The 22,159-nt window shown below is 40.2% G+C and overlaps 1 protein-coding gene across 13 annotated transcripts in view; it reads left to right on the top strand.

Moving 5' to 3' along the window:
• Positions 1-20,616, top strand: part of Map4k3 (mitogen-activated protein kinase kinase kinase kinase 3) — a 150,161-nt gene extending 129,545 nt beyond the window's left edge. For 9 of the 13 annotated variants that reach the window (XM_040738991.1, XM_040738995.1, XM_040738994.1 and 6 more), the window contains 11 exons: positions 1,160-1,220; positions 1,302-1,419; positions 4,255-4,313; positions 5,976-6,079; positions 9,311-9,482; positions 12,042-12,131; positions 13,893-13,961; positions 14,036-14,128; positions 15,759-15,829; positions 18,236-18,291; positions 18,890-20,616. In XM_040738991.1, the coding sequence (XP_040594925.1) occupies positions 1,160-1,220; positions 1,302-1,419; positions 4,255-4,313; positions 5,976-6,079; positions 9,311-9,482; positions 12,042-12,131; positions 13,893-13,961; positions 14,036-14,128; positions 15,759-15,829; positions 18,236-18,291; positions 18,890-18,977 (981 nt within the window). In that variant the 3' untranslated portion in view covers positions 18,978-20,616. The remainder of the gene's footprint in view (positions 1-1,159; positions 1,221-1,301; positions 1,420-4,254; positions 4,314-5,975; positions 6,080-9,310; positions 9,483-12,041; positions 12,132-13,892; positions 13,962-14,035; positions 14,129-15,758; positions 15,830-18,235; positions 18,292-18,889) is intronic. The other 4 variants (XM_040738997.1, XM_040739002.1, XM_040739000.1 and 1 more) reach the window with 1 other exon arrangement.
• The last annotated feature ends 1,543 nt before the right edge of the window (positions 20,617-22,159 follow it).

Below are 22,159 nucleotides of genomic sequence, written 5' to 3'. Positions count from 1 at the left end.
TCAAAACTGAACATTGCCATCTTTTCTCACATTTCCTTTTGAGTGCTGGGACCAAATCCCCAAGGGCTTGCACATCCTAGGCAAGGGCTCCACCACTGTGCTAGCCCCCCTCAACCTTTAAAATTGTTTTTTTTAATTTTGTGAGTATGCTGTCTTGACCTGCATGTATATCCGTGCACCATGCCTGTGCCTAGGGCCCACAGAAGCCAAAAGAGGATGTTGAATGCCCTAGAACTGGAGTTGTAGATGGTTGTGAGCTTCCATGTGTGAAGCTAAGGATCAAGCCTAGGTCCTCCACAAGAGCAGGCTGTGCTCCTAACCACTGAGCCATCTTTCCAGCCCCACATGCTCCATCTTCCACATAAGAATACAAAGACTACTATAATAAGTTTACTGAAGTCACGTAGTCATCAAGAAAGTATGGATCTAGGAAAATATTGAACTTGCCTTTTTTTTGTTTGTTTGTTTGTTTGTTTTGTTTTGTTTTACAAGACAAGGTTTCTCTGCATTGTTTTAGAGCCCGGCCTCGAACTCACAGAGATCCGCCTGCCTCTGCCTCCCGAGTGCTGGGATTAAAGGCATGTGCCACCAACTTGCCCTTATTAATTGCTGTGTTCTCTCATGAAACTGATTGTTTTTACCTAGAACCTATCTCACTGACTGAAGGGAGCACTGATTATCTGGGAAACCTTTAGTTTGTTTTTTTGTTTTTTGTTTGTTTTTAGATAGTGAAATCCAACACTAGGTAAAAATGCCAGTCGATTACCATATGTTGAAAATTCGAAAGACATTTGTGTTTTGTCCTGGCATTTTCTACATGACTGTATTAATAGTTAGGAAACATTGTCCTATGTTTGGCACTTAGGAAGGACTTCTAAGTATGCATTTGTGTGAAAATTGTCATAGGTCAGCACTGGTTAGATTAAAGTCAGCTTCCTGCTGCCAAGGCAAGTTCACTGCAGTGTGGTCTAGAATAAGTCATGGCCCTTTCTTTCTTTCCTCTTATTCTCAGTATGGCCAGTAAACTCCTTTGATGTAGTTGCGAGTGTGCATTTTAAATACTAAAGAACTGGTCTCTTGACATTCAGCTTGCATAGTTATGTACATATATGCATGGCTATTGTGTGTTAACCCCTGTAAACTTTATGTTGTTTGTCAGCTGTTCCCCCGCAGGTGTACATGGTTATACGTGATGAACAATTGCTTACTATCTATATCTGGTAAGTCTGACCGTTATGTATCTTAGCAATCCTTGTTGCTTGTTATTGGCTCACTCTTACATGGTGCTTATTTCTTCCCAGGTAAAGCCTCTCAGCTTTATTCCCATAATTTACCAGGGCTTTTTGATTATGCAAGACAGATGCAGAAGTTACCTGTAGCGATTCCAGCACACAAGCTCCCCGATAGAATACTGCCAAGGTAACTATTGAGTTGTGTTTCTATCCTTAGAGATCACATGCTCACACACTTATTTTGTAGAAGGCGAAGGTTTGGATTAATAGAAATTTTTATTTAAAAAATCATGTTGTAATGTATTTTCACAAGGACTTACTTATCATATTTGTATTCTAAAATTGTTGTAATTTGTGCTTTCTAGTTACACAAACATTTTCTTCCAGAATTTTTGTTTCTGTCTTTTCTGCAAAAATAAAACTAATTTTTCATGTAATCATACATGGCGTACACGACCTTTGCTCTTAACCTGTTTATGTTACTTACATAACATGAATTTTTTTCAAAGTACATTTTCTAAGCCTGAAATATCCAAATGATTTATTGAACTAGTGTTTTTTGCATTTGGAGATAATTGGAGGTGAGGTGTTTGCTTTTGTACTTTCTACATTTTTAATCATGCGGAGCTCTGGTTTTATTATAATAGTGGTCCTCATTTGTTCACTTGAACGGTCCTTTAAGTCGATTGTAATATAGCCAGTCCTCATTTGCAAGATTCATTATAAAGCCAATTCTGAGAGCCCTTATCCTTCAGGGACCTTGAAGATAATGCTGTTAACTTCTGAGTTTACAGTGTGGACAAGTGTCTCTTAAAGGCTTCTGTTTTTTTGTTTTTGTTTGTTTGTTTATTTATTTATTTAGAGAGAGAGAGAGAGTGTATGTACCCATAGAGGCATTAGATGCCCTAGAGCTGGGTTCAAGCAGTTTTTGAGTTGCCTAACATGGGTTCCAGAAACTGAACTTGGGTCTTGGAAGAGGAGGAAGTTCTATTAACAGCTGAGCTGTTTCTCCAGTCCTGGCAAACTTATTTTTTAACAGCCTTCTGATGAAAGCTTCTTGAAAACTTATGCTTTTCTGTGTTAAAGTAGATATGTCAAATTTAGTTAGGTATTTTCACAATTATTCAGAATTGTGATCTGGAGCTTTAGTTAGTATAGTAGCAGCTATATTTGTAATTTTTCTTTTAACAACCACTTTGTGCTGCTGCTGTTTATCTATATACCTATTATAGTGCTTTTCTATCCAACTTTGTAACCTAATAATCCAAAATGCTGTGGGCATAAAGATCAACTACCAAATTTGAAGATATTTAAAATATCCACGTAACCTGCTCCTGTGGAGTATAAAGCACATAGTCTGTAAAGAGATGTTTTGTTGAGAGGGAAAAATAAACACTGGGAGCTAGACAGATGTTCAGTGGTGAAGAGCATTGACTGCTCTTCCAGAGAACCCAAGTTCACTTCCCAGCACCACAACGAAGTTCATAACCATATGTGTGGACTCAGAGGATCACCAATACCAGATGCCACACTCTCTTCTGGCTTCTGTGAGCACCAGGCACATGGTGGTACACAGATATACATGCAGCAAAACACTCACACGTAAATAATATTTTAAAGGCATAGTTTTTGCTATATAAATGTACACAGGCTGTGTTGTAAAGGACTTTTAGCTTGGGTATTTGTTTTTAGTTGTGTTTAGTTTTTCCAGTTTTTAACTGACTATAATGAAGTATCTCCATGTACAGATGAGACATTGTATATGAATAAAATTGCCTCTTCCTTTAAGGGTTTAACCCCTCTTTGTGTATTTTTACCTCTAATTTACTACTTTAGGAACTTTGTTATAATAAATTTACAGTATTAGATATATCCACAATCCAGACAATGGTAGAACATGTCTTTAATCCCAGCACTTGAAAGGCAGAGCCAGGTGGATTTCTGTGATTTCAAGGTCAGCCTGGTCTACAGATCGAGTTCCAGGCTAGCCAGAACTGATATACAGAGAAACCCTATCTTGAAAAACCAATATGTATAGTTGGAAATTGATTTTGCCCATTGCATTTGAATCGGTTGTTTGCAGAACCCCTGAGAACACATTTGTCAAAAATGGAATACACCAGTACTGTTAGAGGTTAGAATCATGAGGCAAGAGAAGGGCCTACCAATGGCTGCAGTAGCAAGACAACTTTAAAAACTTTTTTAAGGTGTGTGTGTGTGTGTGTGTGTGTGTGTGTGTGTGTGTGTGTGTGTGTGTGTGTGTGTGCATGCACCTAAATGCAGGAACCTGCATAGGCTAGAAGAGGGTATCAGATCCCCTGGAGCCGGAGTTGCAGGCAGTTGTGACCCACCTGCTTTGGGTGTTGGGATTGGAACTCAGATCCTCTGGAAGAACATTGTATGCTCTTAATTGCTGATCCATCAGCCAATGACACAGCTTTTACATAACTTAATTCATTGTATGTGCTGAAAATACCTTTTACTATTTTTTGGCTTCTCATCATTTTTATCACTGGTACTTTCTGGTAAACCAGAACTCCTAATGCAGCCCATTGAATGCCAGCTGTAATTTGAGGGACTAGTGATGCCCCAGTGAAAACTGCAACACTTATGTGTATATTGTACATAGTCTATTGGTTTAAATTGTTAAAAAGCTCTAAGGTCGTATTCTTATGTATTCAAAATATTCCGTGGTTTTGTTTTGTTTTAACTTAAAAGTTTAATCCATTTGGAATTAATGGGAAGGCTTAAGAAAGAGATCCATTGTATTTTAACCTTTTACATTTGTTTACTTTGTGTGTGTGTGTGTGTGTGTGTGTTTGAATACCAAAGCATGCATAAGAAGATTAGATGACAACCACCACTATTAGGGGTCCAGAGATGAAACTGACCTGTTTTGCAGCCTTACTTTAATATAGAATCACCAGAACTAATGTTTAGCTCATGCTTTACTCACTGATCTGTCTTTGTAATGTACAGTTTGCCTGCCTGAATCACATACGTCTTCTCCATCCAAATTTAGGAAATTTGCTGTATCAGCAAAAATCCCCGAAACCAAGTGGTGTCAGAAGTGCTGTGTGGGTAAGTAGACTCCTGCTTTGCAGAGCATAAGGGAACCCTGTGAGACTCACATGCTATAGGGCATAGCTTACCTGCCCCCAGACCTAAAGTAAAGCTGCATTCTTGACCTTTCTATGTCTGTGTAAACTACGACAAATGCAGCACCCTCCACATAGCAGCTGCTTAGCAAATTCTTGTTGATTGTTGTGATAGATGGAGATGGTAGGGTGACACTTATCACTGGAAATAAGCATGCCATGTTCCCTGTGGGTGGTTACTTACCATTCATCCTCTGCTTACAGAGGGCTCATGCAGCTGCTTTTGTTCAGGGTGTGCTCTCAGCCTGTACTTCTGAACTTTGTGTTCATGATTGGAAGTTTGTAGTTCCCCTGTGCTCCCCCACCCTTACACAACTCGCTTTGTGATTACACGTAACAACAACAGCAGCAATCCAAATGGTTTCCTTCCCTTGAGTTACTATTATTGTAAGAGGGAAGTGAGCACTCTTTCATTACAGTACCAGGTATGTGGAGACTGCTAAACACAGGCCATCTGGGAAAGGCGTCTGCGCTGGGCCTCAGAAGAATTAACTGCAAGTAGCTAGAGAGGACATTTTGAATGGAATGGCATAAATAGGAGGGGAAATGAATCCCAGCACTTCCATGCTAAGAGCTGAGTACTCATCTTACCTGGATTCAGGTTATACACAGATGGGTGAATTCTTGTGAGCAGATGAATTGGGTATGTGAGGGCTAATGTGAACGTGAACTCTATTACTGTACACTAACGAGAACAAGCTGAGCTAGACAGGAGTGGTAGAGAGAGACAAGATGCGGAAGACACCAGTGGCCGAGGCCTCATATCCAGAGACTGGGCAGAAATAAGAGCAGTTGCTGGGGCAGAGCAGGTGACAGGGCCGTGCGGACTTGGTTCCTCGAGTGGCAGCTAATCCATCCGCTCACTGACTTGGTGCTATGTGAGCAGAGAGACCAGGTTTTTCTTGTCCCTTATTCCCCATCTGGGCTTTTCTGTTGGCTTTAGCTGGGTAGTAGTGCCCCTCAGTGCCTCTGCCTTTTGACTGTTTCAAACCTATGTGAAGTTAATGGATTTTGTCCTTCATACAGTTTTCATTAAACCCCTTATTTCCATGTATTTAACTGTATCTTAAATAAGAAAAGCTAAAAAAAAACCCAAGGCAATTCTGTTTTATTATTTGTAAGATTGTATTATAAAATGTGATTAGTGCCTGCAAAATGATTTCAAGTGTCCATAGAGGGGCATGATAAAAAAGGAGATAAATAAATAATTCATTTTTTAGAAGCCAAGCATTTTAGCCTTTATACCTTATTGTCAAAAGCACCTGGGGAACCACCTGAATTTGAATATTTTATCATGTGACAACTTCTCCCCAAATTCACGTTGGCCCTTTCTTCAGTATGGTGCAGCCTCAGGTGACTACACTGTCACTGTTCACATGACACCTGATCACAGTCAGCAGTCCCCTCCCCCGCCATCTCCTGAAACAGTACTTCTTGTTCCATTTCCCCTTGTATGTAATGAAAAACAAACAAGCAGCCTGCTTTGGAGCTTTTGTTAATCTTTTTTATGAGGGAGGGGGCATGTAAGTATAATATAAGGAATTTACATACTCAGAAAACTGATGTTAATTTTTTGCCTTTTCAGTAAGAAATCCTTACACGGGCCATAAATACCTGTGTGGAGCACTTCAGACTAGCATTGTTCTATTAGAATGGGTTGAACCAATGCAGAAATTTATGTTAATTAAGGTAAGCATTCCTGGCATCCTTAGTATAAGCCCTTTGTTAGCTTTTCTGTTCTTTAAGAGAAAACTTTTTTCAGCTAATTCTCAATTCTGATGATTTTTGGTTTATGTGGAAGATTGTAAAAGCTACATTGTGAAAATACTGCAAGAAACCAGAAAGATGGGTTAGGGTATAGCATGATCTCAGGAGAACATTTCTGAGGGTCTTCCATTATAATTCATCTTGATATATTTTCAAGGAGGATCTAGATATGATGGTGATGCCTATAATCCTAGCACTTGGAAGATGGAGGCAAGAGGGTCAGGAGTTCAAGGCCAATCGAGGGTAATGAGACCCTGTCTCAAAAAACCAAAAACTAACAAAGAAAATGAAGGAAAATCTTTTTTTTAGGTATAAAGAACAGCAGTTACGCCAAGTAGACATCAAGTGAAGTTTTCCTACCTAGTTTTTGGTTTTTGGTTTTTTTTTTTTTTCCTTTTTTTACTCTTGTGTTGTTGTATTTCATGAGTATTTGGTCCCTGTAGAGTAATCAGGGTCAGAGAGCTGGCATAGGTACCTTCAGAACTATGGTACAGAACAGGATGTCCCCTGAAGTCTACAGACAACAAAACAGCCAACTTTAGTTCTCATGTTAACATTACTCTTTGGATTCCTCGATACTAAAGAAAATTTGAAAACCTTTTGAGTAGTTCCAAAACTAATTTCACTGCAACAGAAATTCTTTAAATCAAAGCTTTTAAAGGAAAGTAGCTTTATTTGTTTCCTATAGCATGCAGCCTATTTGAGGCAAAATTGTTGTTGGTTTTGTTTTTGTTTTTTGTTTTTGCTTTTTTTTTAGCCTCTCTTTTATTTTTCCTAGTTCAATAAAGTATTTCCCTAAGTGGAACGGGAATGTCTGTACAGCTTGGTTTTTCCAGTCTCCCCCTGCTTTCCATGTCTTCTTCTTTGTTCTATTCAGCTGCATCCTTCCTGCCTCTCCCGTTCTTTACCTCTATAAGTGAAAGCATCTCCACTGTATCTTACCCACACACAGAGAGGACAATTAAGCTTCAGCACCAAGGACGGCCGTGGGTCGCTTTCTGCTATGTTAGACCATTTCCCCATTACAGGAGCTAGAAAGATCAAGAACACGCAGGAGGGTTTGGGGACGTGGTTCGGGGGTAAGAGTGCTTGCTGCACATGAAGGAGGCCCTCAGTGTGGATCCCATGGTAAAAAGGGGGGTGTAGTCATGGGCACCTGCGTCTCCAAGGCTTGGAGGCTAGGGAGAGGGATATCGGGGGCTGCTGGCCAACCTGCCTGTCAGAGAAACAGCAAACTCTGGGGTCATCGAGAGACCCTGTCTCAAAGGAATAAGGAAACAGATGGTGGAGAAGACACCTGACATCCCCCTCCTGGCCTCCACACATGACACATACATAGAACATACAAAGCATGCAGGGGGAACACATTGTCTAAGATGCAACAAGTCACAGGTTGCCCCTCTGTGGCTTCTCTTTTCTAAGTGAATGGCACTGGAGACCTTGCCCTGACTGTCTGGTGAGACCTGTGGCCAGCTTTCCAGGATGGGGTCTGTGTACACCGACCTCTCCTGCAAGACTGCCTCACCCCTTTCCCGATGTGTTTTATGTCTGCTTTGTGACTTCTATACACCATACATTTTGTTTGTGAATTTGATATTTATTTTTCTCAGTGCTTCTAAACTGTTTCTGTTTATTGGATGCATTCAGAGAGTTGCTTTCTGTATTCTTCCTCTTGGTGGCATTTGTGGCAGTGTTTGTATCGTTAGGCTGTTCTTTGTTTTTATCATAAATAAGGTTAAATTAGACATCTTTCCAATAGCACTGTTCTCACTCTAAAGACTCAATGCTGTTTGCTAGAGTAAGTCAGATGTGAGGGCTGCCCTCACTCACCAAGAGCACCTGGGTCTAAGTCAGGAATCCATACTGTTAGTAACATATGTACTCAGCCTGATTTTTACAGGGAGTCAAAACCTCTTAGCTTCTTACATGCTCAGAAAGAGAAAAGATCCAGAAATAGTGTTTACTTCCTGCTTTAGTAGTCTTAACCACAGCTGAAAGTTCCTTAAATCACCCAGTGATAAACATGGAAGGTGGGGCTGAAGAAAGCCAGTAGGAGCACATTCTGCTCTTAGAGAAGACATGAGTTAATTTCCCAGAACCTACATCAGGTGGCTGCCACCTCCTGTAACTCCAGCTCCGTGGGATTCAACACCTCTGCCTCCTCAGGATCTGCAGACACATACATACACATCATTAAATTTGTTACTTTAAAAATGAGACAGATTTAGGTTTGGAGAGATGAATCCATGGTTATTCTTCCGGAGGACACAGTTTCAGTTCCCAACATCAGCATATGGTTCACAACCATCTGTAACTCCAGTTTTAGATTGACACCCGCTCCTGGCCTCAGTGTTGTATCCCTGCTGTTGCGGATGGCCAGTTGGATGCTTCCTAGCTCTTCTAAACAGTCTGCCATGAACACTTTGCATAGTCTCCTGTGAATGCTTGGTCTTGTTCTGTTGATGCCCTCGAGTATTGTTGAGTGATAAATGCAAGTGTTCAACATTGGTAGATAGTGTATTTTATCAGTGTGGCTGTCCCAGTGTCTGTCGCCAGCACCCTTTACTTGGCTCTCACAGCCATTCTGGTGGGTATGGGCATGTTTTGTTGTTTTGTTCCTGATTATGAATGAAGTTAGTGTTTTTTAATTTCAGATCTCCAAACTGGGAATGTATTTGTTTTCTTTATAGCAACATAAAAATAATTTTAATGTTACATAAAGTTAAAGAGTGCATTGTATCAGAGTTAATACATTGTTGGAATCAATTGAGCTGCGAGGCTAGGTTTCTCTTTTGTTCATGTGTGGGTGGTGTTTCTTGCCTTCCCTCCTTGTTTGCTCGTCTGGTAAGACAAGTGGACGAGTACAACTGAAGAACTTATCTGGTGACTCAGGACTAACTACTCAGTTCCCTGAACTTCTCTTTATGCTAGAGAGATTCCCACACTCATATCCAAGTGTGTGATTTCATTGTAATGTTGATACAGTCCATACTTCAGAGTTAATCTTCACACTCTGGGTCGCTGGAGCAAGAAACAGTCTTGAGGGCAGAAAGGGGGGGGAGTCTGCATCTGGGGAGACTCAGGCCTTTCACTGCTGCTCCTGGATGATGTGGCCTCGGTCCCTCTGCTCAGTGTGTTTGTGTCTCTCTCCAGCACATAGACTTTCCGATGCCATGTCCACTCCGGATGTTTGAGATGTTGGTGGTCCCTGAGCAGGAGTATCCTCTGGTTTGTGTTGGGGTCAGCAGAGGGCGAGACTTCAACCAAGTGGTTCAATTTGAGACCGTCAATCCAAACTCTACCTCGTCATGGTTTACAGAATCAGGTTTGTGGTCACTACGTAATAAAGCCACTGCATGTGGTTGTTTTAAAGGCAATGAGTGTTCTCTATTAGTAAACTGGGAGAAGAGATAACATGTTCTACAGTATAGTTAGTGTGTTCAACATATTAAACAATTTGACTGAAAAACATTATAGAATGTTCATACAGTAATTGTGGAAATGAATTTGGTGTGTGAATCTGTTATGTGTCTTGATTATTTTGTACATCATTGTGGCCAAAATGCGTACAATGCACAACTTCAGAAAGATCGATTTGGGCTCATGGATTCACAGTGCTTCAGCCACTTTGCCAGGGAAGCCTAGTGGAGCAGAGCAGTTCATGGCAATGGGAGCACGTGATGATTCCATTTAGATCATGCCCAACCAGAAAACAGAGAAGAAGACACGAAGTAGGAGACAAGCTATTACCTTGAAAGCCCTGTCCCTGTTGGTGAACTTCTACCAGTAAGAACCCTCCTTACTAAGGATCCCACAGCTCCTCAGAATAGCACCACCAACCCATCAAGAGCAAATATAAAAGATGAGGGGTCAGCAAGAAGGCTCAGTGGGTAAAGGTGCTTGCGGTCAAACATGATGATTAGAGTTCTGTCTCCGGGACCCACATGGCAGAGCATTGACTCCTGCAAGTTGTTCTCTGGCCTCCACACCATACTGTAACTAACTCACATGCACACACACAAGTAAATACATTTTAAAAATATAAAATGAAAGGTTCAAGACATGAGCCTATTGAAGACATTTCAGATCAAAACCATAACTGTATATATTTGATAAATGTTTTTCATACCAACACCTATGTCTTAAAGTGAGGTAGATACCAGGGTGGTCGTCAGAATTTTGAGGAACATATTGCTTAAAGTCATGCACTTCGGACAGCTGTGAAGGCCACAAATACGTTCTGGTCACTTCTGTAGGCTGCTGGTGGGTGTGGCAGCATGGCAGAGTGCACATTGAGTGCACGGTACACAAAGCCTGGTGTTTGGAGGGCAGCCGAGGAGGCACAGAAGTGAAGGGCACACACTGCTCTTGCAGAGTACCCAAGTTTGTTTCCTAGCACCCATGCCAGACAGCTCACAACTACGTGCAACTCCAGCTCTCAGGGATCTTCTGAGCTCCAAGGGACCTGCATTCATGTGTACAAATCCCTACATATGCATAATTAAAACTAAAGTCTTAAAAAGCGCATATACAAAGCTTGGCGTCTAATCCCAAACATTCTCTCTCCCCCTCAAAATATAGAAATCACAACCTTTTCGAATGATTTTACTTCGAAAAGGTTGTAGTAATATTTCCAACTAAATCATGTTTCTCAAAAACCAAGTAACAGTTTCTATATGAGCAAGTATTCTTAATATTTGATAGTGCATTCCATCTCTTTCCACACTAATTTTTAGAGTTTTACAGAATTCAGTTCTTTGGTGCTACTTACTCACATAAAGATTGAGTCTTTCAGCATATTATTAAAGGAACCATTTAATGCTGCCAGAGGCCAGGCGCGGAAGTATGTACTGAGAGTTCCAGCACTTAGGATGTTGAATCAGAGAGATGGCTAGCCTGAGCTACATAACAAGGACTTTGTCTCAAAAACAAATATTTTTAAAAATGTAGATAGCATTTATATTTTCAAGTATTTAAATATAATTTTTACCTTGTTAGTCACACTGTATCACTTTAGTAAAGGTGTCAGTAAACGTGATCACTGGGTAGTTACTGAAGGCTCGTGCTTCCCAAATGTGAGCTTTGTCAGTACTCCTCGGTCCCCACTCCAGAGTGCTTCCTTTGGAGAGTCACAGTCAGTGCTGGTAATGTTAAAGGAGACCACCATGCTTTAAGAGCATAGTGTGGGGCTGGAGAGATGGCTCAGTGGTTAAGAGCACTGGCTGCTCTTCCAGAGGATCAGGGTTCTATTCCCAGCAAACACCCACATGGCATATCTGTGCAGGGGTTCCTCTGACCTCCTCAGGACCAGGCAGGGAAGTGGTACACAGAGAGACATGCAGGCAAAACACCCATAACATATAAATAATACAGTAATTTTCTTTAAATCCATGTGTACTCAAATCTCAATGCCTAGCAAGGGAAGCACCATTACCTGGAGTACAGATGTCTCCTATAATTGGTGTTCTCGTACTCAGTATCTTTATTGAAACATTAAGTGATTTAAAGTTCAGCTGCATATGTTAATATTTCTGAAGTTTTGTATGAGGATATTTGAAAATAATTCCTATGTAATTTATTTTTTCAAATATTAAATTTATATTGCCAAGTTGCTGAACTGGCACTTCCTTTATGGTAATTTACCCTAATTACCTTAGCAAATATTAGGTCTGAGCAGTCCTTTTATAGAAATTTGATTATAGTTTGAAATTCATGTTGTACTATAGCCAAATAAAAGACATGCAACATAAGTTTTGGGGTAAATATACCAGATTGAACTCTCACACTTAAAAAACATAACCTTTAAATGTCTTATCTTTAATTTTCAAACAATCTATTGATGGTGAAAGCCCCTTTTACTTTTTTCTCTTTAAAAATACTGTAGAGTCAAGTGTGGTGGTACACACCTGTAATCCCAGCACTTCGGAGGTGGAGGCAGGAAGATCAGGAGTTCGAGACCAATCTCAGCTACATAGTGAGTTCAAGGCCAGCCTCTACTACATAAGACCCTGTCCCCAAAACAACAGCACCACACCACACACACACCGTCATGGAATGCTTTGCAATAAAGAATAGACACCTCAAAGGGGAAATGTGAAAGATGCAGTTTTCTAGTAAGATATTGTTAGGCAGGAGTTCGTTAGAAGTCTGGAAGACTGTTAATAAAAAAGAAGAGGAAGCAGAGGCCTAGTGGCTCACACCTGTATTCTCAGCACTCAGGAGGGTGACGCAGGAAGATTGTTGGAGTTTAAGGCCAGTCCAAGCTACACAGATTCCAAGCCAGTCTGGCTAAGAGTAACAGCCTGTCAGAAAATTGGATTGGGATGGGGGCTGAGAAGAAGAAGGGAGAGGGGACAAAAAACACAGACAGGCGGGCAGGCGGGCGGGCGGGCGGGCGGGCAAACACACACACACACACACACACACACACACACACACACACACACACACACACACACACACACACACAGAGGAACTTTTATACTGAGGTTGGGGATAAAAGGTATCAAATGCATTCACAACACATGAAGCCCAAGGTGTTAAACAGCACTGTTTATAAGGTTTCTCTTTAAGTTCTCCCAAAGTCTGTTACATGCTCCATTAGCCACTGTCTCTGCTGTGAGACATCTGGGACACACCTGCTTTCTAATTTCGTCGTTATTTAACAGGAAAAGATTTGCTGGATGAGAAATATTTTGCTGCCAGTTAGTTTCAATAATGTCTTAGTTCTTTGAAGTGTTTTAATTTTAAATATACTCTAATTGTTTCATAAAGACCTCATTTCCTGATGAAAGACTTTAAAATAGCTCCCTTCCAAGAAACTTAACATGGTGTTATCTGAAGGATTTCCATAAATGCAGAGAATTATCTCTCAGAGTTTATGAGGTAAAGATAAAGGGAATGACTTATGTTTTTAACTTCTATTGCCTGTCTCTTCCACTCTAGTTTCTCGGGAAATCTTGAGAGTATTGTTAGGACATCAGTATTTCCTAAAGATAATCTGGGGCCTAGGAGATGGCGTGGTGGATACAGTGCTTCCGTGCAAGCAAGAGGAACTGAGTTTGGATCCCTGGCACCATGTGTTGTGTATCTGTAACCTAGTGCTAGGGCACAGAGTCAGGAGGACCCCAGGGGCTTGTTGGCCATCAGCTTAGCTGAAACAGCAAGCTCCAGGTTCAGTGAGAGGCCCTGTCTCAAAAGAATAGAATTATAGAAGACACCCATGTTGACCTCTAGCCTACTCACATAGCACAGGCAAGCACAACACACACAACTCTCTACACACCCCAAAGACACATTCAGAGCTCCTGACAAAAGCATCAGTATTTTAGCTTATTTATACTTAAAAAGTAGTTTGTCTAACTCTTCAATTCTTTCATTTACTACACACTGGTCACATGAGCTAGGCAATTGCAATCTGGTGATGTTCAAAGCGCAGCACAGATCTTCTGAGTTTAAAATCAGAAATTGGCCAGAACCATAATTTACAAGAGGAGACTCTTTGTTTAAATGTAAATATAAATGGCACCCTCATTATCAGTAAAACTGACAGGAGCCAGCTCTGCTGTGCCCACTGTCTCCATCACTATCAGAACACAAGTGGCCCAGTGCAGCCATTGTGCATGACCTGCAAGAGATGTCCATCCATTTAAAATGCAACTCTTATTTTGTTTAAGAAAAACATGATAAATTTTGTATTTTTCTATAACTTTATCCAACTGTGTTTGTGTTGTAGATACACCACAGACAAACGTCACCCATGTAACCCAGCTGGAGAGAGACACCATTCTTGTGTGCTTGGATTGTAAGTTTCCATTTTTATCTTCTCGGGTCACATTCCTCTGCTCATACTATTGAGTGACTTCTGTTTTTCTCTAGGTTGTATAAAGATAGTGAATCTCCAAGGAAGATTGAAATCCAGCAGGAAATTATCGTCAGAACTCACCTTCGATTTCCAGATAGAATCCATAGGTGACTTGTTACTTTGTATTTCTTTGTGAACTTTTTTAAATGATCTGTCTAATAGCTACTGACTTTGCAAATATATATTGTTAGGGCCCTTTTCTTTTGAATTTAATAGTATGAGGTCACTATCAGGCTCCCTTTTTCTCCCTTCTCTAAGTCTGTATAGTGATCACATACACTGTAAATGTTCCCTTCCTCACAGATGTGGCATTCACAAAAGAAACTTAAATGGTATTTCTTTAAACATGTGTATGAGTTCACATCCTCCAGAATCCTATCGATTCCCTACTAAGTGCTTAAAAACTTGGCACCCGGTACATCCTGCTGTGCTTTTACCATCATTGCCTGCTGCACAGAGTTGTCGGTATATAAGAGTTCCTTCAGCTGAGAGTAGTGATGCATCCTTGCATTCCCAGAACCCTAGAGGCTGAAATAGGAAGATTCAGAGGTCATGGTCCGCCTGGACTGTGTAACAAGCTCCAGTCTAGCCTCAGAAACCTAGCAAGACCCTGTCTCAAAAAAAAAAAAAAAAACAAAAAAAAAACAGAAATTTAATTCTTGCCATTTTCTCATGATTTGTTATATTTTCTGGAAGGGATTTCTGGCAGTACCAGTATTTTAAAGTAAAAGAAAAATGATTATGAAGTGTGGTGTTGAAGAAAAGAATAATTAGTATTTAACGTACAGAGGTTTGGGGTTTGAGCTTTGGGGCATTTTTTTTTTGCATATTTTCCCAATAAAATAAGTTTTTTTTCCATATACATACATTGGCAGAGGGTAAGGCCAAGAGCAAAAAGTTTGTCTGTCAACACAGGTATAAACAGAAAGCAGAATGAGTAAATACAAGGACCACATGTAAATGGAAACTTTGTTGTGTGTCAGTGGGAAAACGATGCCAGCATCGTTAGTTTGCTGCAGGAAACAAATCAGATTTCTTCCTCACAGTTACACTATTCCAAAGATGTAAATATGGAAGTGAAAGATGTAAACATGTAAAACTGAAATTTGCCTTATTTTTGTCTGTGCCCTGTGTCCCACTATTTCTGTGTCTAATGCTGTGCCTCAGAAAATACTGTGCAGGTTTTCAGAAACATGTACAAGGATGGCTGTTGTGCCATCGTTTATAATAAGGAAAAGTAGAAATAATTGCTCATCATAAATGGATGACAGTTACCATGACCATGTGGAACTAGTTAATGTAAACATGTCTGAGGATGATTAATATAAAGTTGATTGCAGTGCTGTCCAAGAGAGGAGGACGAGCCAAATGGGATGTGGGTTGGGTTGAGGGGATCTAGGTGTGTTTGTCTTTGTTTGAAGCAAAGGCAAACATGGTAGAACATGTAGATTTGATAATTGGGAGAAAGGCATATGACTTCTCTACTGTTGACTGTACATTTCTGTGTGTTCTTACGTTTTACTTTTTAGTTACTTTACCAAAACAAATGCCTAAGTTTTTTCATACCATAAAGGTGAATGCACCATATTTGTTAAATGTTTTGAATCCCAGAGGTAAAGATGACAGATTTGTGTGGTACTGAGATTACCGTTGCTGTGCAGGATAGGCAGAATGAAGGGATGCTTGTCACTGAACTTTTGAGCTCTAACCAGTAACTGAGTTGTTCTTGCCTTTTAGTTTGTCTACAAGACAGTGTGCTTGCTTTCTGGAAACATGGTATGCAAGGTAGAAGCTTTAGATCTAATGAGGTAAGCCATCTTTTTTGAAGTGTGTTTGTTAAGTAATTATAAGGAACCAGGCATAGTGTCATCTTAGTGTTAGGGAGCTCAGGCTGAAGAATCATTTTAGCTAAGAGTTCAATTCCAGCCTAGGCAACATAGTGAGACCTGTCTCCTTTTTTTTTTTAAAGTTGAAATTAGATTCTTCTCTCATACAGAACATCCCAACTGGAGTTTCCCCTCTCTCCACTCCTCCTAGCTCTCCCTGCCTCCCCTCTTTCCCAGATCTACTCCCCCTCCATTTCCTTTTCAGAAAAGCATCCAAAAGTTGACAGCCGAACAGGACAAAACAAGATACAATTAAGACTAGGCACTTACCTTCATATCGAGGCTGGACACAGCAACCCACTGGAGGAAAAGGGTCAGAGGTATAGCCACTTCTACTGTTAGGAGGCCCACAGAAACGCCAACTAACAGCCTGAACACATACAGAGGACCTGCTGCCGACCCTTGCAGGCCCTGTGCTTGCCCTTCAGTCTTTGTGAGCCATGTGAATCCTACTTAGTTGATTCTGTGGTTGATGTTCAGGTGTCCTCCATCCCTTCTTGACTCCTACAGTCTTTCTTCCCTCTCTTACAAGAGGCTCCCCAATCTCTGAGGGGAGGGACCCGATGGAGACCTCCAATTTGGACTCTCACCACATAATGTCTGACTGTGAGTCCTTTAAAAAAAAATGAAGTAGATGATACAAAATCTGTTTGAAGCAATTCTTTCAACACTATAATGCTCTTAAGTGATCCCAGCAATAGCTCTATTTATGCTTGGTGTTCAGTCCAGTGGTGAGATCAGCAGCACCTACTCTAAGACTCCAGAACCTTCTGTCCACGCCATTAGCCAAACAGCTTCAGTCCCTCCTTCAAGCACTGAGGAGCTGTATGTTGCCTCCCACCCTAGCTGCCTTAATTCATGTGGCATGATTGTTGTCCCCTTTGTGTGAGCGCTTCCTGCTGTAAGAAATAACGCTTAAGACACGTGACATACTTGATGCAGCTTAGCCTTTCTGCTGGCAGTGCTGGTTAGTGTGAGCAAGAAGAATGGTTGCCCCTAAAATATTATAGGCGGATAAAACAGTCAAAAACTTCCCTGGGATCCACAAGCAGTCTCAGCGACATCATTTGAGCAGGTTGAAATAGAAAAAGAGGTTTGGGAACAGGAAGAAGGAGGAAAGAAAGTTTGTCCAACAAGTTACATGGAGGCCTTTTTTAAACTACACAGTGAGATTCTCAATACACTTCCAAGAATGTCCCATCTTCTAATTGGCAAAGCTCTGCTTCCCTAGCAGTCACAGGACTGAGCTACCATTGCTGAAGTGAAGGACTCTCCTTCACCAGAGTGTGTCACACCAGAGGTGAAGAGACACTGGTGTCTCTAGAACGTCATTTTGTAGGGTTTGGGCAGAATAAGTTTCATTTCAATATCAAATTGAATGTTTAGGTTTCAGCCTCCAACACTGTGAAGGGTTTGTTGCTAGAGGCAGTTTGGACTAGTTTGTGTTCTTTAAGCCACACTCTTCTTTTTCATAGGCTCAGTCTTTATTCCTTGAGCGGTCAGCAGTTAGCTGCTCACACTGAGGATACGTCCACCAGAAAGAACAGAGAAGAAGTGGGAACGGGCTTGTTACTCTTGAGCAGTCCCGCACGATAGACTTGCATCTGCTTAGAGGGATGCTGGGAGGGACCATTCCTGTCCTATCTACAGGAACCAGAAGTGTTCCCACCCGACTGCACATCTCACCTGAAATCCCAGCTAAAAGAGTCAAACTCTGCGCTGGCTTTTAAATGTTTACTGTCATATTACATAGCAACCACTCAACGTGCAAAAACCAGATTTGGCTGGCAGGATGATGCCTGAGGCTCTGCCATTCACGTTAACAGAAATGACAGGACACTTTAGGTGAATAAAATGAACTTCATGCTTTTCATTAAAAATTTCTCTGCAAGTCTATGATCTAGCAAGTAATTTTCTTTCACCAGCATTTTAGGATTTATTACAAATTTGCCACAATTAAGGTTTTCCTTAACTAAAAAATTGATGGGAGTACAAGATTATAACACATAATGAAGCAGAGACCTTTTCCCATCCTACAAACTGTGGGAGTTTGTGGGGTGTTGTTTTTGTTTTTGCTATAATGTTGCCTGTGAACTATGGTGAAATGCTGTATGTATGCATGCATGTATGTATGTATGTATGTATGTATATATGTATGTATGTATATATGTATGTATGTAGTACTCAAGAGACAGAGGCAGGAGGATCAGGAGTGCGTGTGTGGTCCTGGGCTACATAGCAAGACTGATTCAAAAAAGGGAAGAATTTTTAAGAGATTTTATATCTTTAATTTGAGGAATTTTTTAAAATTATTTTTTAACTAAACAGGTAACACAAGAAATTTCAGATAACACAAGAATTTTCAGACTCCTTGGATCTGACAGGTACGAAAATGGGTTTTATGAAGCGTCCAGTGCTAAGTATGTTTTCCAGATCCAGTGTTAAGCTGGCTATTCTTTCAGGAGAATTGAAATTTCTGCATATTCAACACTGTTTGTTCATTTTTTTTAAACTATTGAGAGGCAAATCTTCCAAATAGCAGGAACTCATGGGCCTGACAGGACTGTTTTACCTCAGTCACAGTGTATATTAACAAACAGAACCGATTAGTTTTCATGTCAGATAAGATTCTGGACTTTTTTTCTGAAGTACCATCAGATGCTAAACTACAGATTGTTTTATGATCAATAGGAAGAGCCACGCCTCCACCCACCAGTTATTCCCATGTTATTGGTTTCTCCTCATCCCTTGCCCTTCACCCTTCACCCCCAAGTCCTTGAAGAACTTGTCTGGAAGTAGGCAGGCAGTAGGAACCTCCTCCCAGAGCTGGAACTGGCCCTTTAATTATTGTGCCCAAAGTCAAATGGGCAGCCTTCAGAGGGCTTTATAACAGAGATGCCGTGAGCATTTTTTTTTTCCAGCTGATGTTAGTTTTCATAAATAAATGACTTTGTTTTGTTGTGTGTTTCTTCTTACTTTTAGAGTTGTGGTTTTGGAAAGTAGGCCAACTGATAACCCAACAGCAAATAGCAATTTATACATCTTGGCGGGTCATGAAAACAGCTACTGAAGACATGGTGTTCTTGACAGTGATGTGTAGAGACAGTGACCTGGCCACTGCAGCACTCGTGGATGCGTGGAGCTATGCAGAAGTTGCAGGCACCTGGCTTCAGTTCCTTCTAATTTATTGTGGCATGAGACAGATGGGAGAAGTTTTTGTTTAAGTGGTATGATATATTTAGCATATTGAACCACACAAGTGCTTAATTCATTGTTATGTAATCTTTGTACATATAAGCAGTATTTTTCTGTGAAACTTTATTTGCTGAAGACATACACTAAGAATTGATGTAGATAATGTACTTTTATGAGATGTAAAAGTGTCTTATCTGTACAGATGTAAATGTTGATTAAATTGCAACTGGGGTTAATATTTTAAGAATTCTTTAGTATATCCTTGGGTGTGGTTATATCACAAAATGGGATGCTGGCAATGAAACGACATTAACACTATTGTATTTTTATTATATGTAATTTAGTAATATGGATATAAATCTTGTAACTTTTAAAATGGTAACAAGCTGTAATCATTTTGTAATCTTGTTTTTAATTTTAATGCAAGTGCACTGGTATTTCTCCTTGCACAGAGTATTGATCTGTGATGTACTGAGTCACGGGGAAAGCTGTGACGCCGTGAATATGCATTTGGCTCCACAACAACTTTTTTTACATGTGTTTGGATCATTTTCTATGTGAAACAAGCCAATTAACCACCTGTTGTAGTAACTGATCCTTTTTGTATTTAAGCAGAATCGTGTAAGATTGCTTGTCTGTGCTTAGGATACACCTTTGAAAAAAGCTTCAATCACCGAGTGGCGGTACCGTGATAGAACACTGCCGTTGTCGTCTGGGTACAGTGTGCACCAAGACTACACTAGCACTGTTAAAGAGTTCACACTAGACATTTCACATCATCACACTGAAACAATGTCACATTCCAGAGTGAAGTGATCACATTTCTCATGGAACTTTTACTTTTGTTGGCCTTATTTTATCATCACTTTCATATTTCTTTTGATTTAGAATATTAATACTGGCCAAAATAATTTAGTTTCTACCTCATATAAACATTACAGTGGTTACTACACATCACAGGAGCTTAGTTTGGTTAAAATCATCTTTGATTGGTTTTTTCCAATGGAATGTATCTATCTTATCAATAAGATAGATATCAAGTTGTAGCAAAATGCACACTTATGGCTCTTTTTGGTATATGTTCTTTATATTTTGATGTGAGTATGTATACACTAAGAACAAACTAAATTGTGATTTATGCTTTTCATTTATTTTAATTGATAATGGTTTTAAATATGTTCCTGATTGTATATACTGTAAAATAAACATGTTTTTTAACATGCTGTTGAGTAGTTGTTTCTCATCTGGCTTAACAGTGTTAAGGAGAAATGCTTTGTTTTGCACTTAAGTCTTAAATATCCAAGTGCCCCCTAAAGAGTCGTCATTATTTGATTTATATTTTTAATATAATATTCCCACATTTGAGAAAAAGGCATCTTTTGTAGAATCTTGGATTCTGTCAGGAAAATCCAACACTCATAGTATTTTGGTTAGAGCAAGAGTTGACATTACTATCTTAATCATATCTAGCCCACCCCCCTGTTCTGATCAATAAAGTTTTATGAGAACACGCACCACCTATGTTTTGACCTGTTTTTTAACACTGTGTTCATTTTTCACTGTCAGATTTGAGTTGTTCGGGAGGAGCAGTCTGGTCTGTAAAGCTCAAGTGTCTACTGTGAGGCCTTTTACAGAACATAGTTTGTCATAGCCTGAGATAGGACAGCAAAGTAGTGTTGGGGAATTCCTGAAGGTTAGGGATTGAAACATGAAGTGGGATGAATTTGGGGTGACCAAGAGATGCTGTTTCTATTGATTACAACCTGTTACAGCGACCTTGGATCATTTATTTCAGAGCCATTTCTATGTCTAGAATCAGAGCAATAATTTATTTTCCCTAATACATTATGAATAATCAACATTAATTCTTTAATCCATTTTTATGAGAGTAATATCACTAGCCGAAAAACAGTCTTGTGGTCAAGTTTTTAAGAAACCAAATTCTGCTCTTAGTGTTGGTTCCAGTGCAGATGATGCTTTTAAACCTCAGCTGATGTAGGTTGCATCTCAGAAACATCACCATATTAAACCACCAAGTACTTAGAAATACTGCCCCTGCCTAAAAATGCATTAACCATAAGCTTTCACAAAATATTCTTGGAATCAAACTCTTTAGGAGTAAGGCCCAATAACCTTGGTTTTAATGAGGTATAAATTATTCTGATATGCCCCATGAATTAAGAACCACTGGCACAGATTACATTTAAGTCAACATTTCTGAATGTGGCCCAAGAATGCAATTGCAAGTGTGAATTCCTAGGCCCAGCCGAAGAGATCATTCACATGAATGCTGGAAAAAGTGTTGTCTTCACTAACATTCAGGGTGCCTTTCTTGTTAACTGTGTCCTTACTGGTTTTGAAAAAAGGCAGTTGTTTGTGGTTGGTTGGGGGTGTGTCTGAGTCATGTTTTAGTAGAGACCACAAAAATAAAGGTTTTAGTCATTTCCATCATTGAAGGAAAAGTACCCGTGGGGGGTGTAGCTTGGAAACACTGAAAAGATGCCTGACATCTGTTGGGTATTTCCTGTTTAGCTGCTTTTCCAGCTTGGAAGGAAGGACAGTGTGCTTGGGTAAAATGGAGGTAAAAAGCATAAGAGTTTGGTCAAGCATGCCTGTAATCCCAGCTGGAGAGGGAGGTCACAAGTTCAGGGCCAGGCTGTGTAGAAAAGGTGCTCTCATGTGTTGTCTCTCATGCTCTTCCTCCATACATGTGTACACACACACACACACACACACATAACACAATTTACATATAATATAAACATTAACAAAAGATAACTTGATTGTGTTTTAGGGAAGAGAAACATATATAGACAGCTGTAGACAGCCTTGGCAGAGGAAAAGAAAGTTTCAGTATGCAGGGTGGATTGGTAGGGGAGATGCTATCGTTTAGACATGCAAAAGTACTGCACGTTCAAGGGACAGTGACACTGAGTGCAGTGGAGCCTAAAGCATATGGACAAAGGACCAGACACACTGCAGGGGAACAAAGGTGGGCCCGTGAAGTCTCTATAGGTAAGTAGCTTGGAGAAACCAGGAGTGTGTACATGTCAGCCC

Source organism: Mesocricetus auratus, unplaced genomic scaffold (genome assembly GCF_017639785.1).
Source record: "Mesocricetus auratus isolate SY011 unplaced genomic scaffold, BCM_Maur_2.0 Super-Scaffold_100676, whole genome shotgun sequence".
In the NCBI taxonomy this organism is placed as follows: domain Eukaryota; kingdom Metazoa; phylum Chordata; class Mammalia; order Rodentia; family Cricetidae; genus Mesocricetus; species Mesocricetus auratus.
Note: the sequence above shows the minus strand (reverse complement) of the source record. Positions and strands in the feature narration are given on the sequence as shown.